This window comes from Cyprinodon tularosa, unplaced genomic scaffold (genome assembly GCF_016077235.1).
Source record: "Cyprinodon tularosa strain WSP-4 unplaced genomic scaffold, ASM1607723v1 ctg947, whole genome shotgun sequence".
In the NCBI taxonomy this organism is placed as follows: domain Eukaryota; kingdom Metazoa; phylum Chordata; class Actinopteri; order Cyprinodontiformes; family Cyprinodontidae; genus Cyprinodon; species Cyprinodon tularosa.
In genome coordinates, this window is record NW_024039726.1 from 169,351 (window position 1) to 186,585 (window position 17,235).

Consider the following 17,235-nt stretch of genomic DNA (forward strand, 5'->3'; position numbering starts at 1 on the left):
CACGAATAAATTGCTTTTATTGTTGTCTGCCATGGCAGAAAGGTTCAGATTTATTTCTTTAAAGGCACACTATGCAACATTTTTCAGTTAATTAATGTGTTCCATAACGTTTTGGATGATTAAATGAGTCATTTCAGGTTGAACAAAGGTATTCTTGGCCGCCCTGGTGGTCTGTGGGGGAAATACTGCACTTGCAATTGCAGGAGCACCGACCCGCACCCACAGGCTCAGAAGTCTCGTGAGAGCCAGTCTTGCTTTACGGCGAGAACTGCTACACCCCCCAGTTAAAAGCATTCTCGTTGCTAGCACAGTGGCGATCCTTGTGCAGTTATGCTACGTTCACGCAGCAAAAGCAGCAAAATCGCGTCTGCTGCTTCATTTTTGCTGCTTGTACCAGTTAGTTCTGACGCGCGTCTGAAGCAGCTTTGCTGCTCTGGCTGTGCGGTGCAAAAGTGTGTCTGACGCGCGTTGTGCGGTGCTTCACTATCCTTTCTCTGCCTTGCAGCTATATTTGCTGTGATCAGTTGGAATAAAGTAGTTTTAATATGTGTTTAAATGAGAAAATACACCTGAAAACGTAATCAGTGCCGTCAGTTCATTCAGATTATTATCCTGCCTTCAATATTTTTTCTGTCGGAGCCGCTCAGACCCCCACATACCAGCGGTGTGCCGACAGAAGGAATCCCTTCATCAGCAGCCTCTGGCCGGGTCGCCTCCTCGCGGTTCACCGCAGCAGCTGGTAGGTGTTTTTGATCTAAATAATCCAAACTGCATATTCTGCCGGCAGATTTCTGCATTTTAAGTTAATTTAGGCGTCAATAAACTGTTTAAGAGGAGAGATCATAGCCTCTGATCATCAGCGCTGTGTCTCTCTCCCTGCTTCAGCTGCTCAGACGCGCTGGGCCTGCTGCTCAAAACGCGCCGCGGGACCTTTTGCTGCGCCTTGACGCGCGTCAACCATTGACTTTGCATGTAAACTCGCTGCTTCTGTCGCGCCAGCTGCGGTGTGAACGCAGCATTAGTCATTCGTTGCGTTCGCCTGTCTGCTAAGCTCAAAACAACCGCGCCTGGCTTGACGGAGAAACCAGGAGAACAGCTGTGCATATTTACGACAGTGCACTTTTACTTTCGCCCTCTGAGGGGAGCCTCGCTGGAAAATCAACACCGGTTGCATAGTGTAACTTTAAAAGCAGGATGTTGTAAATGAGTAACGCCGACTATGAAATCCTGAATCCTGGTTAGAACCACAGGTGGGCGGCAGCAAAAATCCAGTTGTGAAATGGGTTTATACTAAGATATAGACTCATTGCTTCTAAAATATCTCTATTCTATGCTATCTATTTCATTTGTAATATAGATCTCTTTAGACAACTATATACGTCAGTGGCTCATTGCAAACAAATTGAAAATGTTGTTTTTCAAAACACAAGGTAAAAACTTTTAACAAGAAATTTTTATTTAGAAAAAAATCACATTCTTAGTTCTGTCACTTCAATCTATCCTCTTTAATTTCCTTATCTTTCTCACCTTTACATTCCACGAAAAACCCACTCTTTACACACATCTCTTTAAAAAAAAAAAATCTTAGTAAACTGTGTAATAAACTCTCTCTTTTGCTATTATATTCATTTTGTAAAGCACCTCACAGAAATTATCTTTGTTGCAAGACATTTTTAATTGGGTTACAGTATTATATTTAAAGCAAAGAAAAAAAAAAAAGAAACATGAAGAACTATGATGTTGGGCGGTGGTGGGGGTTGTGTGATGGGTGGTGGTGGGGGGGGTGGGGGGGATTTGAAGCTAATATAAATAACGTAATTCAGTTTCTTAGTTCAGCTGTCGGCTCCCAGAGGGGTTGCATAATTGCAGACCAGTCAGGGTGCCATGTCGTTTGTCACTAAAACAGCTAATAATGAACACATGACCATCTGAGCCAGAGCCTGGAGCAAAGGAAGATGCTGGCTTTAGCTGATGAATTATGTTTTCTTATACTACTCATGCAATGCATCAATCTTTTCAGAAACCGTATGTATCAAATATGATACATTTGGCCTTACAGGGTTAACAGCTAGAATGCCAAAGGTCTGCAATGCTGCAATTGCTGCAAATGGAGGATTCTTTGACGAAAGCAAAGGTTGATGTAAAAAAATAAATAAATATTTTTTCAAATACAAATCATTATTTCTAACCTTGTCAATGTCTTGACTCTATTTTCTATTCATTTCACAACGTACGGTGGTGAATAAGTGTGACTTTTCAGGAAAACACAAAATTGTTTTGGTGACCCTAAACTTTTGAACGGTAGTGTATATATATATATATATATATATATATATATATATATATATATAAAAATAAACACAAAAAAAAACAACTGTCACAGGTGGACGCACTTTATATGCTGCATATATCCTATGCATCTTTTTCGTCCTTCTTCCACTTTAACTATTTGAGCTGATGTAAAAAGCAAATTTCTCCACTGTGGGATCAAGGAAGTCAATCAATCAATCAATACATATATAACGTTATTACAGTTATAAAACACAGCTTTTGGTGTCGTCTTCTCTTTAGTGAAAAGAGAGAAAGTCGGGTACAGTGTATAATTAGATCATCATGTAGCCAGAGGAGCTGAGAATATAAAGTCTATACTAATTTAGAGCCTTTTTAAGGTACGGCTCTCCAAAACACTTTTCATACATTCAGTTTTACTCCCACTGGGACCCAGGGCACCACCAGGCCCTCTGACCATCAGTAGGGTGGAGTGAGGGTGAAGTGCTTTGCCCAATGACACAACAAATAAGACGGAAGGAGTTTGGGTTTTATACCAGCAAAACCTCTGCTTGCAGGACAAATTAATGCTTCCCATACTGTACTAAATCACACAAATGATTCTGCTTCTTTACACCCCGCACATTCTCTGTTCAAATGCTAGTTGTGGACGGAGAGGACTGTGCCGTTTAAGTGAGGGTTACTTCTGTGCACAATCAGTGCAGTTGTTCATGCTGCAGTGGCTGACTGCTACTGTAGATACAATAATACCTTAAAGTTCCCATATTTTGCAAAATTCACACTAGAAACACTCTGACTTACTTGACTTGACTTACTCACGGTAAGTCCTGTAGCCTGTGTATAAGCTTCATAAATAAGAAACACTCTTCCACCTCTATCATTTCTCCACCTCTTTTACATAATATGTGTTTAAACTGTTTTGCTTAAAAAATATTCCCCTTGTGATTTCATGAGGGGAAATAAGCTGTCCTTAGCAGTCTGTAGCAGCCCATCAGTCATGCTATGTCCTTCATCTTCATGTATTATTCCATGCTCCTTCTGTATCTTTATTAACTCTGACTAGTTGTCATGGTTGCGGGTTGAGGGGGCATGACCTTCTGGAGGGTGGGGGAGTAAAAAACCAAAACAGCTCGTTTAGAACAGGGCTAAATGTATAGATTTTTGGTACAGGCTGTCTACCTAATCCATAAAGAATTTTCCTGCACAAAACATACTCATTGCTATTTTTTAAATCTTGTTTTCAAATGTAAAACTATATTGACCTTTAAATGAAATATTGATTCAACTCAAGTCGAGTCCACAATTCAAGTGCATTTTTCAGGCTTTGGTTGGATCAAGCTTTATGTTCCAGGGATGAGGATGGGAGCCTGTTCTATACAGTATGTGCTGTGACCAAAATGCAGATGTATGTTTATTAAAGTAGGTCTAATACCTAGAAAGAGAAAGAGCTTAACTCATTGATTTTCTTTCATAAAGATAGGCCAACAAATGATCCACACTGAAATACATATAATCACTGACCCTCCGTGACTGGATCTCTTTGACATATAAGGGCAACAAGAATTCGGACACCCCCTCCAGACGGATTCCTTCTTTGTTCACTCGTAGGTTTCCCATACCATTCTGAAAAAGAAAGAAAGAGAATGAGAAAATCAAGATTATATCTTTTTGAATATATTTACTTTTCACAGATTTTATTCATAAGATGGTTACCTGGTTTCCTTAGCTGATATATATTTTAAATATTCGATTCTTCTTTCTAATACATGGCACAACAGTTTGTCATAAAAAGATGGATGGTATATTCCAGCTGTGGACATATGATACTTTTGATTGTAGTATTTCCACTCAGTAACACAATAATTGATTCAGAACTCCAACTTGGAGACGACTGACTCTGAATGGTGGGTTTGGTTTAATTAGATATTTATCAAGATTTTAATTTCTACTTAAGAAATAAGAAAGAAAAAGGTTAACTAAATTAAAAGAGAAAAGATGAACCAGGAAAAGATAATAGCTTGAATCAACTGTCACCAGATAAGTCTCTTCCAACAATGGTCATGCAGTAGACATTTAACATTAACATTGTGAAATGAAAGCTTTAGTCAGAACAGAACCTTGTGGTGTTAAAATTTGCATCAAAAATCCATACAGGGTTATATTAATTAATGAATGAATCTTTTTCTTATCTTTATCAGCACTTACGCTGCAGCAGCACAGGCACAATTAGGCTCTTTTGATTTGTATCAACTGTAAATCAAATCTTAGATTTTGTGGTTTGAAACCAGTTTTCAATGTTTGCCCCCATTTCAAATTCTGTTGTTGGCAATATTATATTTACATACAATATTGACAGGTATTGAGTTGTAATAATAAAATATATGACTTATCAAATATATTGTATGTGTTGAAGGACCAAAAGTAACTTTTTTTTTAATCATTGGTACGATATATAAGATTAAGTTTAATAAAATTTTGTGAAGGCACCATAACACTAAAGGAAAACAAAACATAAAACAAGTATATATCGCATAGATTACACAACTTTTGTTCAATCGCTGTCCTCTGAAGTTCTAGCATTTAAGATTTAGGTTATGTTCGTAACATAACAGAAGCGTTTCTAATAAATCGGTTTGCTCAGTAGGATAAAAGCAGCTTTGTGCCGGTTTGTGAGCAGTTATACCACATTTTACAGATTCCACATGAGTGATTGCTCAAGAGATTGTTGGATCACACTTACACGGTAAGATGAAATTCCTTTAAAACAGCCATGTAGAGAATTATAATAGTCAGGGATTTGACACAGTGGCAGCTACTGTACCATGTCAGATCTCTACTTCTGAAAGTCACAGAGCAGGAGGCACACTGAGAACTGATATGAAATGGCTGTCTTATCCTTGTTTGGTAAAACTCATGTGGGCTGAAGTGGACATCATGAAAATGAATAAAACACAAACTAACTTTGAAAGAAAAAACTGATTAAATATAGACAGAAATAATAGGGGTGTTGTTAGTTTAAACACCAAAATCTAGTTCTGAACATTTATATCACGTTACACTGTTGCTTACATCCAGTACTTAGAAGGTGTGATATCACGTGGTGGAATAGGGATTCAATGCATTAAATCAGTATTCACCCTGAAATAGTTAAAGAAAATGACAAGGGTACAAAATGTTGGTAGAGCTGGTGAGCAGGTGAAATGAATGGCATGGTAAAGTGGCAGAGAAAACAGGAATGACAACAGCTGAACTTTGACTGATTATACTGACAAGAAAAGAAAAAAATTTAACAAAAATAACAACTGAACTAAAGTAAAACTACCAGAGACATCTCAACAAAGGAAACATAAGATTTTATCACTAAACAATGACAATTAAGAAGCACGATCTAACTCTTACGACATGATGAAAAAATGATCTATTCATCTTCCTAACCCCAAATAATAAAACTAATAATATGATATAGCACCACCAAACACACTGGTCTTTATTTCCAAGTTTGAAGATGTTTCGCTTCCTATCCATTAAGCATTTTCAATTCAAAATGTCTGGAATAGCGTTAAGTTCAAGGTTTTATACAGTAGCCCAACAGTATAAAACCTCCAACTCAATGCTATTCCTGACATTTTGAACATTTTGAAAACTCTTCCTGGATGGGAAGAGAAACATCTTCAAACTGGAAATTAAGTCCAGTGCATTGTTTATAATTTTATTTTTTTGGAATTGTTGGGATCCTCAGGCTTGCCCACCTGAGGGCGCCGAGGATCCTCTTCTGCTCTTTGTCTTTTTCTCTTAGGGCTGGAGTTTCTGTTAGGTTCTGGAGATTACCCTCTGCCTCCAGCAGAGTGCGCCGTGGGTCCTCCTGAGCTGAGCCTCCCACACACCTGTGGCTGATCTACTCATCAGGAGGACCACAGTATTTAAGCTGCCTTCAGACCTTGATTCCACGCCGCAGTGTTGATCTTAGTTGGTTAGCTTCCTGAACCTTCTGCTATAGACTGAGTCTTGGTTGTTCCTAGGTTGAGATCAGATTCTAATCTCTCCTTATCTGTGCCTCACAGGAATCCTGTCTCCTCGTGAAGCTCTGGATGAGCTTAACCACCTGTCTCATCGTGAAGCTCAGGAAGAGCACCCTCACTGGAACCCAGTCTCTGGTCTGCAGCTCTGGAGGAGCTGCACCACAGGAAACCAGTCTCCAGTCTCTTGGAAAGCCTAACCTGCTAATCTGCCCTGGTGAGCCAACCCGAAGATTCCTACGTGGTAGAAACCTGACGACTTCTCTGAGGAGTTTCCCTAGAGGTTCCCATGTGGATTTTCCCCTGTAGTTCCTTGCGGTGAGCTGGAAGCTCAGCCTGAGAAATCCTTCGTGTTTTCCCCTGTTGTTCCCTGCAGTGAGCTGGAAGCTCAAACTCAGGACTGCCAGGCTAAGCCTAGCTTGATGCTTAGCCTCACTTGAACTCAGCTACCATCCATCTCCCTTTCCCTGCACAGACTCCAGTTAACTAGCCCCCTGCCTGAACTGTTCCCTTTTCATGATTCATGTTAGTGCCACAATAAACTCTTTTGGACTTTTTACCAAGTTTCCCGTGTGTGTTCTGCATCTTGGGCTTAACTCTTAGAAACCCATCATGACAGGAATGACTATGACCTGGATGACTGAAAATCTTCACCAGCATACACACCTTCAAATTGAGTATCCGATGTCTGCTAGGATCAAATTTCTCTTTTTAGTTCCTGTTTTTTTTTTTCTTATCACTGCAAGTGTTTATACACCTTTCAGATAGAAGAGATGCAGGAGGTTTGGCAGGGAACAGTCAGGGTTTCGTTACATAGAATAAAGGAAAAGTCTAATTAATATTGTACAGCTTTTTGTATTGTCTATATATTTTTTTATATCCTTTTAAATAGTTTTTACATGATCATGTTAAATCTAATGTACTTTACTGTGAAACATAAAGCTCTATAAGGGAAATTAAAAGCTTTTAATTTCCTTCTCACAACAAATTGGAATTATACAGCATATAATTCTATAGTGCTTTGTACCCAGAGGACATTAAATACCAATAGAAATTCAGCTGTTCTCCGAGGCTTTAAAGGTTTGTTCCTAAATATTTGTTGCAAAGAGAAGTAATATGCATGTCATAGAGCACTGTTCAATAATCCGCTGAAGAACATGATATGACAGAATATGAATCTTTTTGCAAGAATTCTCAACTAAGTAAATAATTAACTTTTAATTTTGGACCTGAGATTCACTTTGCATTTGGATTTTCAGTATGAACCGTTATCTATTGTCTAAATTACTTAAACTGGTTAATAGAGTTAAAGAATAAGGTCGAATTCAGTCCTCTGGATATTACACAGATAGCCAGCCTTCTCCTCCAGTTTACCTTAAACTGCTTGTATTAACTGCAGAGACACAATGCAATATCGGTACAACCGTAAAAAAAAAAAAAGGCCAAAAATATGCAGCCATCCACACCTACTTCACATTTTTAAAGGAAGCCAAAATGACAGTGTCTGATCAATAAAAGGTTTTCTGGTGTTGTAACATCCACAGCCATTACTCCCGCGGTTCTCAAAGTGTGTGGCGCGACCCACTGGTGGGGAATTGAGACGTGACAGGTGGGGCGCGCCAAGTGTGTGTGTGTGTGTGTGTTGTGTGAAATGTAGAACGTGTGAGAGCAAACTGTCCTTATATGGAGAGATATTTGTGCCATCGGTTTGAGCGCGCAGGAACCAATCCGAGCGCGCAGTGAGACAACACGCTTACTAATATATGCATTACATATTACATGCATTACATACATGCATTACATATGCACTAATAATATGCTTACATATTAATGAACTGTAAAACATCTGAACCTGAAAGGGAAAAATTGAGAAGAGTAGTTGAAATGACAGGCCAAGAATGGAGTCTTAAAGGATTATTGGGAAATAAAGGAAATATAAAGGATGTTTATAGATTAAGGAAAGCATTATTTAGTTATCTTCAGAATGCAAAATTAAAAAATAGAATTTAATAGATGTAAAACAATGCTGCTACACACTCATGAACAGTAGGTGGCGGTATGCACCTTAAAGTTGCTTGCGATCCGCCATGATAGAAAAGAAGAAGAAGAAGGAAGGAATGCTTTCATTGGATGAAAAGAAGCTGAGTGTGATTGGCTGATGGTATGGTTCATTTACATACATTGCTGAAGTGGCTAGCGCAGAGAGTCGAGCGAGCGGAGAAACAGCCGAGCGCACAGCTGGTGTTGAGCGCGGAGAGAGAGCAGGTCGAGCGAGCGCGAGCAGAGACGGATTCGAGCACGCGCAGAGATGAAACTGAGCGCGAGAACAGTGTGTTGAGAGGGTTTTTCAGAGTTGAGCGCGCGCCAGATCGGTTTTGCGCGCGCGCGTGTTGTCTCACTGCGCGCTCGGATTGGTTCCTGCGCGCTCAAACCGATGGCACAAATATCTCTCCATATCCTTATAGCTGTATGTTGCCGCTTTTTAGACCAATCAAACCCACAAAGTAATCATTACTAGCCTACATGCAGTCTAATTAAAAGAACATTAGATATGAGAAACATTTCACCTGGAACTGAAGTGCCAAAATAATGATTGACGTGACGTCGGCATATTATTTGTAATAATGTTGTGTGTTGCCAACTCAGCGACTTTGTCGCTATATTTCAGACCCCTCCAGTGACTCTTTTTCAAAAAAGCGACTAGCGACAAATCTAGCGACTTTTGGAGACTCTTACGTGAAAGCACGTATCGTTCCTTTTCTTGTCCTCCAGCGGCAGGTGCTGCCGTGGGGCGCCTCCCCCATCCCCACCCCGTTCTCCCCCGCTATCACAGTCCCTCTCAGCGCTGCAGTCAGAGACAAAGCATGTTTACCCTCAGCGTCCAGACTGCAAATAAAGCGCACATGCGCCGGGATTGACGGCGCAGGTTGATCATAAATAACTGAATTTGAAATATTTTATCTTAAATAAATAATGGAGTTTGATTCATACAGCAGCATGTTCATGTTTTACCGTGATTTGTAGGCTCCTTGGTGGACCACAAGGGAAAAAAAGAAAACGTTTAAAAAAGTAAAAAAAAAATTTGTAACTCCGCCATAGTGTCTCTTTATGGTTCATTTTGCCGGTCACAAACCGGGTAAAGGAGGAGGGTTAGTATTGTAATAAATTAAACATTAATAAAACAAAAATAATAATAATAATAAACATTAATGGACAGAAAAAAGTAGCTCTATATTATTTGGGTGTTTTTACTCACTTTTTGTCTCTCTCTAACAACGTTATTTCTCCCACTCCCATCTCAGCTGAACATTGAGCATGACTTGAGAGCGGCAGTATCAAGCCTGCAACCCCGTTTTGAGAAACTGTGCAATGCAAAACAGGCTCATTGCAGCCACTAATGCAGGGATAAATAGACCTGTCTTGCCAGATGGATTTCATTTCTTTTCTTTTATTAACAGATTGCAGAGTGGCACTTAAATTTTTTCTATCTTTGAGCTTGATACAAATTTTGACACAGCTGCATTTTTATTTTCTTTATTTTTGAGCTTGCTGTTATTTGATGTAGATAGTTTGTATTTAGATACTACTTGTTACTTCAATAAAATTGGAACATTTTAAGATTGTTGCATATTTCATTAGTATTGTGTTGGGGCGATGGGGACAGGCGGGGCTTGAAAATTCCCCCTTGTCCAAAGTGGGGAATGACAGAAAAAGTTTGAGAACCACTGCATTACTCTGACAATATACTGGAGCATGGACCTTATTCAATAAGCAATTATACATCAGGCCACAGGAATCACAAATGAAACCAGTCACTGTAAAATGAAAATACACTGATAAGGAGAGAGAAACCAGAGATGTGAATAAAGATAAGATACTGAGGTAAGCTACATTCAAGCCAAAGTGTGCAATGCCTCTCTAAACCACTGAAGTACAAAAAACATGAGATGAGGGTGTAAAAATTAATCACTTGGTTTTATTCCAACTCACTGCCCCAAAGTCCAAACCCCAGTCATTTTTAACATGTTGGCACTTCTTCACCAACTGAATCTCACGCATTGATTATCTTTTTGTTTCATCTTCCATCTAGTTCACGAATGGTACATTAACCATTTTTCTAAAGAAAGAGAACAATGGAAACGCATCATCAAGGTCAATAAAATAAAGAGGTTTTAACATATTTTATTTGTGTGTGAGTGTTTTGTTCACTTATTCCTTTTATGTTTGTGTAATTTATATTTCTTCTGTTATGTCTGATGTTCACAATGTTAGTTAAAAAAAGAATGATCCAATGTTGAAATGCACTATGCTGACTATTAACTCAATTAAAATTAGTAAATGTACGTATGTTGTGCCAATTCACAGCATATGTCATCTCAAGACACTTTACAGAAACAATAAAACCAGATCATCCTGTCACATTCGGTTTAACGTTTTCTAGGCAAAACCTGCTGATTGGTTTAACTCACAGACTTGCAGGACGCACTCCTCCTAGAACAGCATTTGGCTACAAGATCTTCACTTGCATTGTGTTAACTCTACAGCAATCCCTCACATCAAGTATGCATGCAGCAACAGTGGAGAAGAAAAACTCCCTTCAACATGAAGAAACCTCCAGCAGAACCAGACTTGGTGTGAGCAGCCATCTGCCAAGGATGACTGGGGTTCAAGGAGACAGAAGCAAATATACAAAATTAACATAATCACACTGATCCATTAATACTTATATGCTAGAAAAGTAAATAAGTAGAGATGTTTGATTAAAAGTCCACATTTTAGTACAGCTCCAGACCACTTCCCAAACTGCTCCACTTGCTTCGGCTGCACAAATATTGTTTACTTTTCCTCCTACATTTGATTGCACACAATTACATTTTGAATGTCTATTTAAACCATTAAAAATTGACCATGTTTGCTTAAAAAACATGTATTAAATACATATCTGATGTGTGGAATGAAATTTAAAATATATTTTGTCCAGTGGTCTTAAAATCCAATCTTCTATTTTATTATTTTAAGTGTGTAAGGGAAGGAACACACATAGCATCTGAGTTTCAGAACATGGTTTTGAACCGTTAAATGTCAAACCAACATGCATCTCTTATAAAGACTTATAAAAAAAAATGTATGCCACATTATTTGGTTCACTACCTTGATGCTGGTTGTTTTGCATTGTTAAAATAATTTCAGTGATAGAGGCTCTTTTTAAACATAATTTAAACCAAGAAAATAGTTGTTTTTTTCCCCTGAAACTACAGTTATACGCAAAATAATTCACTTTCCTTCTAGAAGCCAAACGTAGACTGTAGAAGAAGATTTCCCTTGTTTGCACATGCACAGTGCAGGAGGTTCTGGTAAATAAGCTCGTTGCTCTGCTTCCACAGCAGGATTCACTAACGAACACCTTACAAGGGCCAATTGAATTTAAACATGTTTGATTTTATCCCGGCCTTACAATTCCTGATTAGGAGGTACACTGCAAAAACAATTCAGAAACAAGTTAAAAATGTCTTAAATCAAGTGTATTTACCCTAAATTTGAGAAGGTACATAAGATGATTTGCCAATGGAATGAGTCTTTTTACTCTTACAATAGGATAATTGGATAATATGCACTCGTCCCAATATGCACAAGCCAATGCAATTTTGTTTAACAGTTTTTTTCTTATTTTAAATGTAAAATGTCTTGTTCCATTGTCAAAGCGGCTCAATTACCACCTCAGTTGAAGAAAAAACGCACTTATTTTAGGAAACAGTTATTTATTTAGATTTACATTTTTTGCAGTGTAGTAATGAGAGGCTAATTGCCCCTCATTACCCCCTGTATATGACATGACACAGGACACATGATGAGGCTGAAACTCCCCCCCCCCCCCCCCCCAAAAAAAAATTAGCCTGAAAAAAATTGACTCTAACCTGCCTCATTCCGTTCAGCCTCTAATAACTTTCAGCTTCAAATACTTGGATAAAAAACACCTTATGGTGTAAACATAGAGTAAATTGTAGCAAATTTTCAAATTTACTGTTGTTAAGTTTTCCCAAAATGTGAGCAAATCTTCTCATTGCCAGTACAAAAGGTCCAGTGATGATATATTTTGTAACCTAATAAAGTGCAATGACAAATGTACAAAATAAAGTTATTTTCTCATCGTTAACTATTCAATTATCAAGAAAACTTCTGAAACCACTGAAATGTTGTACATATTACATATAAATTTTATTTTTCAAATTTAATTGCTTCGTCAAATACAATTCAAGTGATTGTCTCCTTAGCAACAAAAAAACTATACCACATCAAAAGTGTATTTGTTGACATAAATACCACAAGTCATATGAAAGCCTACAAAATTAGAGTATTTGTAGTATTTCCGGAAGCCATACTGATAAATAGTATAGTATAATGAAAGCTCTTAGAGTAGAAGATAAAACAAAAAAACATCTTTTTATATCAGGTATTATGATCCAAAACATAATCTCCTAGTAGCCTTGTTGGATGTCGCTTGATAGGTTCACCACATTCTCAAAAATATTGATAGCAGTTGTAACACATCCCTACACAGCTTAATCAGCATTTTAGAGAAAAGTAAATTAAAGTTTAGAAAACACAATACATATGCAGGACACTAAATATGTATGAAGACATATCTCCATTTTGAAAAATAGTTTTTTCAGCATAGATTCATTTTAAAAATATATATAATTTTATCGAAATAACAGTCAACAAAAAAATCATAAATCACACTTTTTTCATTAATAGAAAATGTTAAATTAAAATTAAAACATGATTAGAAAAAGTTTAGGATAACAAAGACACCCCAAGGCAATATCAAAAAAGGACATATTTGACATCATCTCTATAAAGGGAAACCGTGTGTGTGTGCAGGTGTGTGTTTGTGAGTTTTGTGTGTACAAGGTCAACAAAATTGGTGAGTTTGCAGATGTCCTCTTCAATGTTATGTAGTTGCTGAGATAATGATGGATTTCCCCATCATGGCAAGGTTAACTGGCAAACTGTCCCATTAGGTGAAAGGATGCCATGTGCAAGGTTATGCTCATAGAACTGCCTTATCAATACAGGTGCTGGTCATAAAATTAGAATATCATGAAAAAGTAGATTGATTTCAGTAATTCCATTTAAAAAGTGAAACTTGTATATTATATTCATACATTACATACAAACTCATATATTTCAGATGTTTATTTTGTTTAATTTTGATGATTACAAATGACAACAAATGAAAATCTCAAATTCATCATATCAGAAAATTAGAATATTGTGAAAAGGTTCAAAATTGATGGCCCCTGGTGCCACACTCTAATCAGCTAATTAACTCAAACCACCTGCAAAAGCCTTTAAATGGTCTTTCAGTCTAGTTCTATAGGCTACACAATCATGGGGAAGACTGCTTACTTGACAGTTGTCCAAAAGACGACCATCGACACCTTGCACAAGGAGGGCAAGACACAAAAGGTCATCGCTAAAGAGGCTGGCTGTTCACAGAGCTCAGTGTCCAAGCACATTAATAGTGAGGCGAAGGGAAGGAAAAGATGTGGTCGAAAAAAGTGTACAAGCAAGAGAGATAACCGCACCCTGGAGAGGATTGTGAAACAAAACCCATTCAAAAATGTGGGGGAGATTCACAAAGAGTGGACTGCAGCTGGAGTGAGTGCTTCAAGAACCACCACACACAGACGTATGAAAGACATGGGTTTCTGCTGTCGCATTCCTTGTGTCAAGCCACTCTTGAACCACAGACAGCGTCAGAAGCGTCTTGCCTGGGCTAAAGAGAAACAGGACTGGACTGCTGGTGAGTGGTCCAAAGTCATGTTCTCTGATGAAAGTAAATTTTGCATTTCCTTTGGAAATCAAGGTCCCAGAGTCTGGAGGAAAAGAAGAGAGGCACTTCATCCACGTTGCTTGAAGTCCAGTGTAAAGTTTCCACAGTCAGTGATGGTTTGGGGTGCCATGTCATCTGCTGGTGTTGGTCCATTGTGTTTTCTGAGGTCCAGGGTCAACGCAGCCACATACCAGGAAGTTTTAGAGCACTTCATGCTTCCTGCAGCTGACCAACTTTTTGGAGATGCAGATTTCATTTTCCAACAGGACTTGGCACCTGCACACAGTGCCAAAGCTACCAGTACCTGGTTGAAGGACCATGGTATCCCTGTTCTTAATTGGCCAGCAAACTCTCCTGACCTTAACCCCATAGAAAATCTATGGGGTATTGTGAAGAAGAAGATGCAATACACCAGACCCAACAATTCAGAAGAGCTAAAAGCCACTATTAGAGCAACCTGGGCTATCATAACACCTGAGCAGTGCCACAGACTGATCGACTCCATGCCACGCCGCATTGCTGCAGTAATACAGGCCAAAGGAGGCCCAACTAAATACTGAGTGCTGTACATGCTCATACTTTTCATGTTCATACTTTTCAGTTGGCCAACATTTCTATAAATCCTTTGTTTTTATTGGTCTTCAGTAATATTCTAATTTTCTGATATGATGAATTTGAGATTTTCATTTGTTGTCATTTGTAATCATCAAAATTAAACAAAATAAACATCTGAAATATATGAGTTTGTATGTAATGTATGAATATAATATACAAGTTTCACTTTTTAAATGGAATTACTGAAATCAATCTACTTTTTCATGATATTCTAATTTTATGACCAGCACCTGTACAACAAAAGCAAAGGCATGTTTATTACCATGACTCTTAAATGTCCATACATGCACGCTCATGTACATAGATGCCCATGGCACTCACTGTCTACCAAAGGTGATGGATAAGCTCTGAAAAACAGTTAAAGGCCTCCTAAAATGTAGGCCTGTTGTAATATTAAATAAAATCCTTGATGTCAACACAAGAGAACTGGGTATGAAAGGAGAGATGGGGTCACCTTTTCCTATAAACGTATCTATGAAAATACCAGGAAGGTTGCAGTAATTAGGAACATAAATAAAACGTCCTGGTCTGATAGATGTAATTTCCCTTTGGAAAATGACCAGAGTTTTGTTTTGTTGAGTTTGGCTTCAGTCAATTCAGCGTCTTATTGGCTTTCATTAGGAATGCAATATTCTGCACTGCAACATGTGTTGTTGAAACTAGACCCAGCAAAACACAAACTTGGTCATAAATTGTATTTTGGCTATCTGGTTGTTATTTCACACGGTTTAAGAAGTGTGGTCAGTAGATGTTAGAAAGTACAGTGGATAGTTTTATAGAGGAGTCTCAGAAGAAGATCTGAACATAAGACAAGTGTGGCTTAGGAGGTAACCCCGAGAAACAGCAAAGAAGCACAGTCCCTCCAGTGTGTCCCAAGCAGACCACTGAGCCTCCTTCTGGGAAGACGTGCCTGGAACACCTCTCAATGGAGGCATCCAGGGGGTATCTGAAATAGATGCCAGACCCACTTCATCTAAGCCCTGTCAATGTGGAGAAGAGGCAGCTCTACATCAAGCCTCTTCCAAATGGCTAAGAACCTTACCCCATCTCTAAGGAGAGCTTAATTTAGCTGCTTCTGTTCAGAGTGTTGTTCCTGTGGATATGATTCAGATTTCATGACTATAGGTAAGAGCAGAAATGAATAAAGACTGGTAAATCAAGGTTGAAATTGTGACTCTGCTCTCTCCAATTATCACACCAGATGGGTGCAGTATTGTACCAAAATGGCCACAGCACAGATATGACTGTGCTAACAATTGAATAACTTGCTAAAAATATCTGAACTCTTTCACTTGAGGCAGGAACTTCCCTCCAACCTGCAAACAGCCACTCTTTTCTGGTTGATCAGAACTCTGACTTGATTCAGCTGCCCTCTATTCTGTCTTAACGCTTAATCACAAATCAGTGATAGGTGCAATATGTTGGATTGGTCAGAGTAAAAATGTAGTCTAACCCTAACAGAGTGAAGGCATATGCATGTGATCAACAGTGTTGGGCACATTACTTTGAAAAAGTAATTAGTTACAGTTACTAGTTACTTCTCCCAAAAAGTAACTGAGTTACTAACTGAGTTACTCCACAATAAAAGTAACTAGTTACTAGTAAAAGTAACTATTGCGTTACTTTTGCGTTTCTCGCCCCCGTAAACCTCACCACCCGGCCCCCACCTTCTCGCTGTGTGTTTCCAAAGCCAGCTGAATAGAGCGGACGACAAAGACAAGAACCTGCAGACAGTTTAGCATTTATTGCAACTCAACGTAAATGACATCAGGGGGGAACGCCATGTGAAGTTTTATAACAGGACATTCAGATCCGGTGAGTATATGAAATTAATAACTGGGGATGTCTAATTCTGAAATCCTGTGTGTTTGGGTTGTTATAGATACTGCAACATCTATCTATCCATCTATCTATCTAGATGTATACTCTGTGTGTGACATAAAATATGGATCTCCATCTCTGCCACAAAGGCCATCAAATAATGTTTAAAATAAAAAATACAGTAGGTTGAGAAGGCAGAGCATCCATCCATCCATCCAGATTTCTCCCTTTCTCCATATAGGCTATCATTTCTGGCTGTTGTCAGGTTCATTTGATCGTTCACGCTCTCCATAGTTCTCCTGTGGCGCGAGCACAGGGCGACTGTTGCGCGCCTTTAGCGAGCATGCGCGTTTCCTGTCGCTTGCGCTGTGACTCTTGCCGCCTGCGCTGTGTGGAGATGCAGAGGAAACCGTTATGTGATGGGGAAACGCAGCTCTAAGTAACACCGGTATTTCCATGTGGAAAACGCTGTTTTGCTGCTGGAGTCATCCTCACTCTCCATCTCTCTGTGTGTGCTGTACGTTAACACCCACCAGCAGAAACACCCACCTATTCAACTGACAGACGGAATCTCGTCCTCCCCTCTCTCATGACAAGGCGCGCACCTCTGGATGACCTAAAATAAATCTTTAATATCTCTTAAACAAAAGTAGCACA

At 38.8% G+C, this 17,235-nt stretch overlaps 1 protein-coding gene across 1 annotated transcript in view; it reads right to left on the reverse strand.

Moving 5' to 3' along the window:
* LOC119776628 (zeta-sarcoglycan-like) overlaps nt 1-17,235 on the reverse strand; it is a 475,955-nt gene that overhangs the window by 140,601 nt on the left and 318,119 nt on the right. Inside the window, exon 3 of the mRNA XM_038275169.1 lies at nt 3,811-3,912. Within this exon, the coding sequence (XP_038131097.1) occupies nt 3,811-3,912 (102 nt within the window). The remainder of the gene's footprint in view (nt 1-3,810; nt 3,913-17,235) is intronic.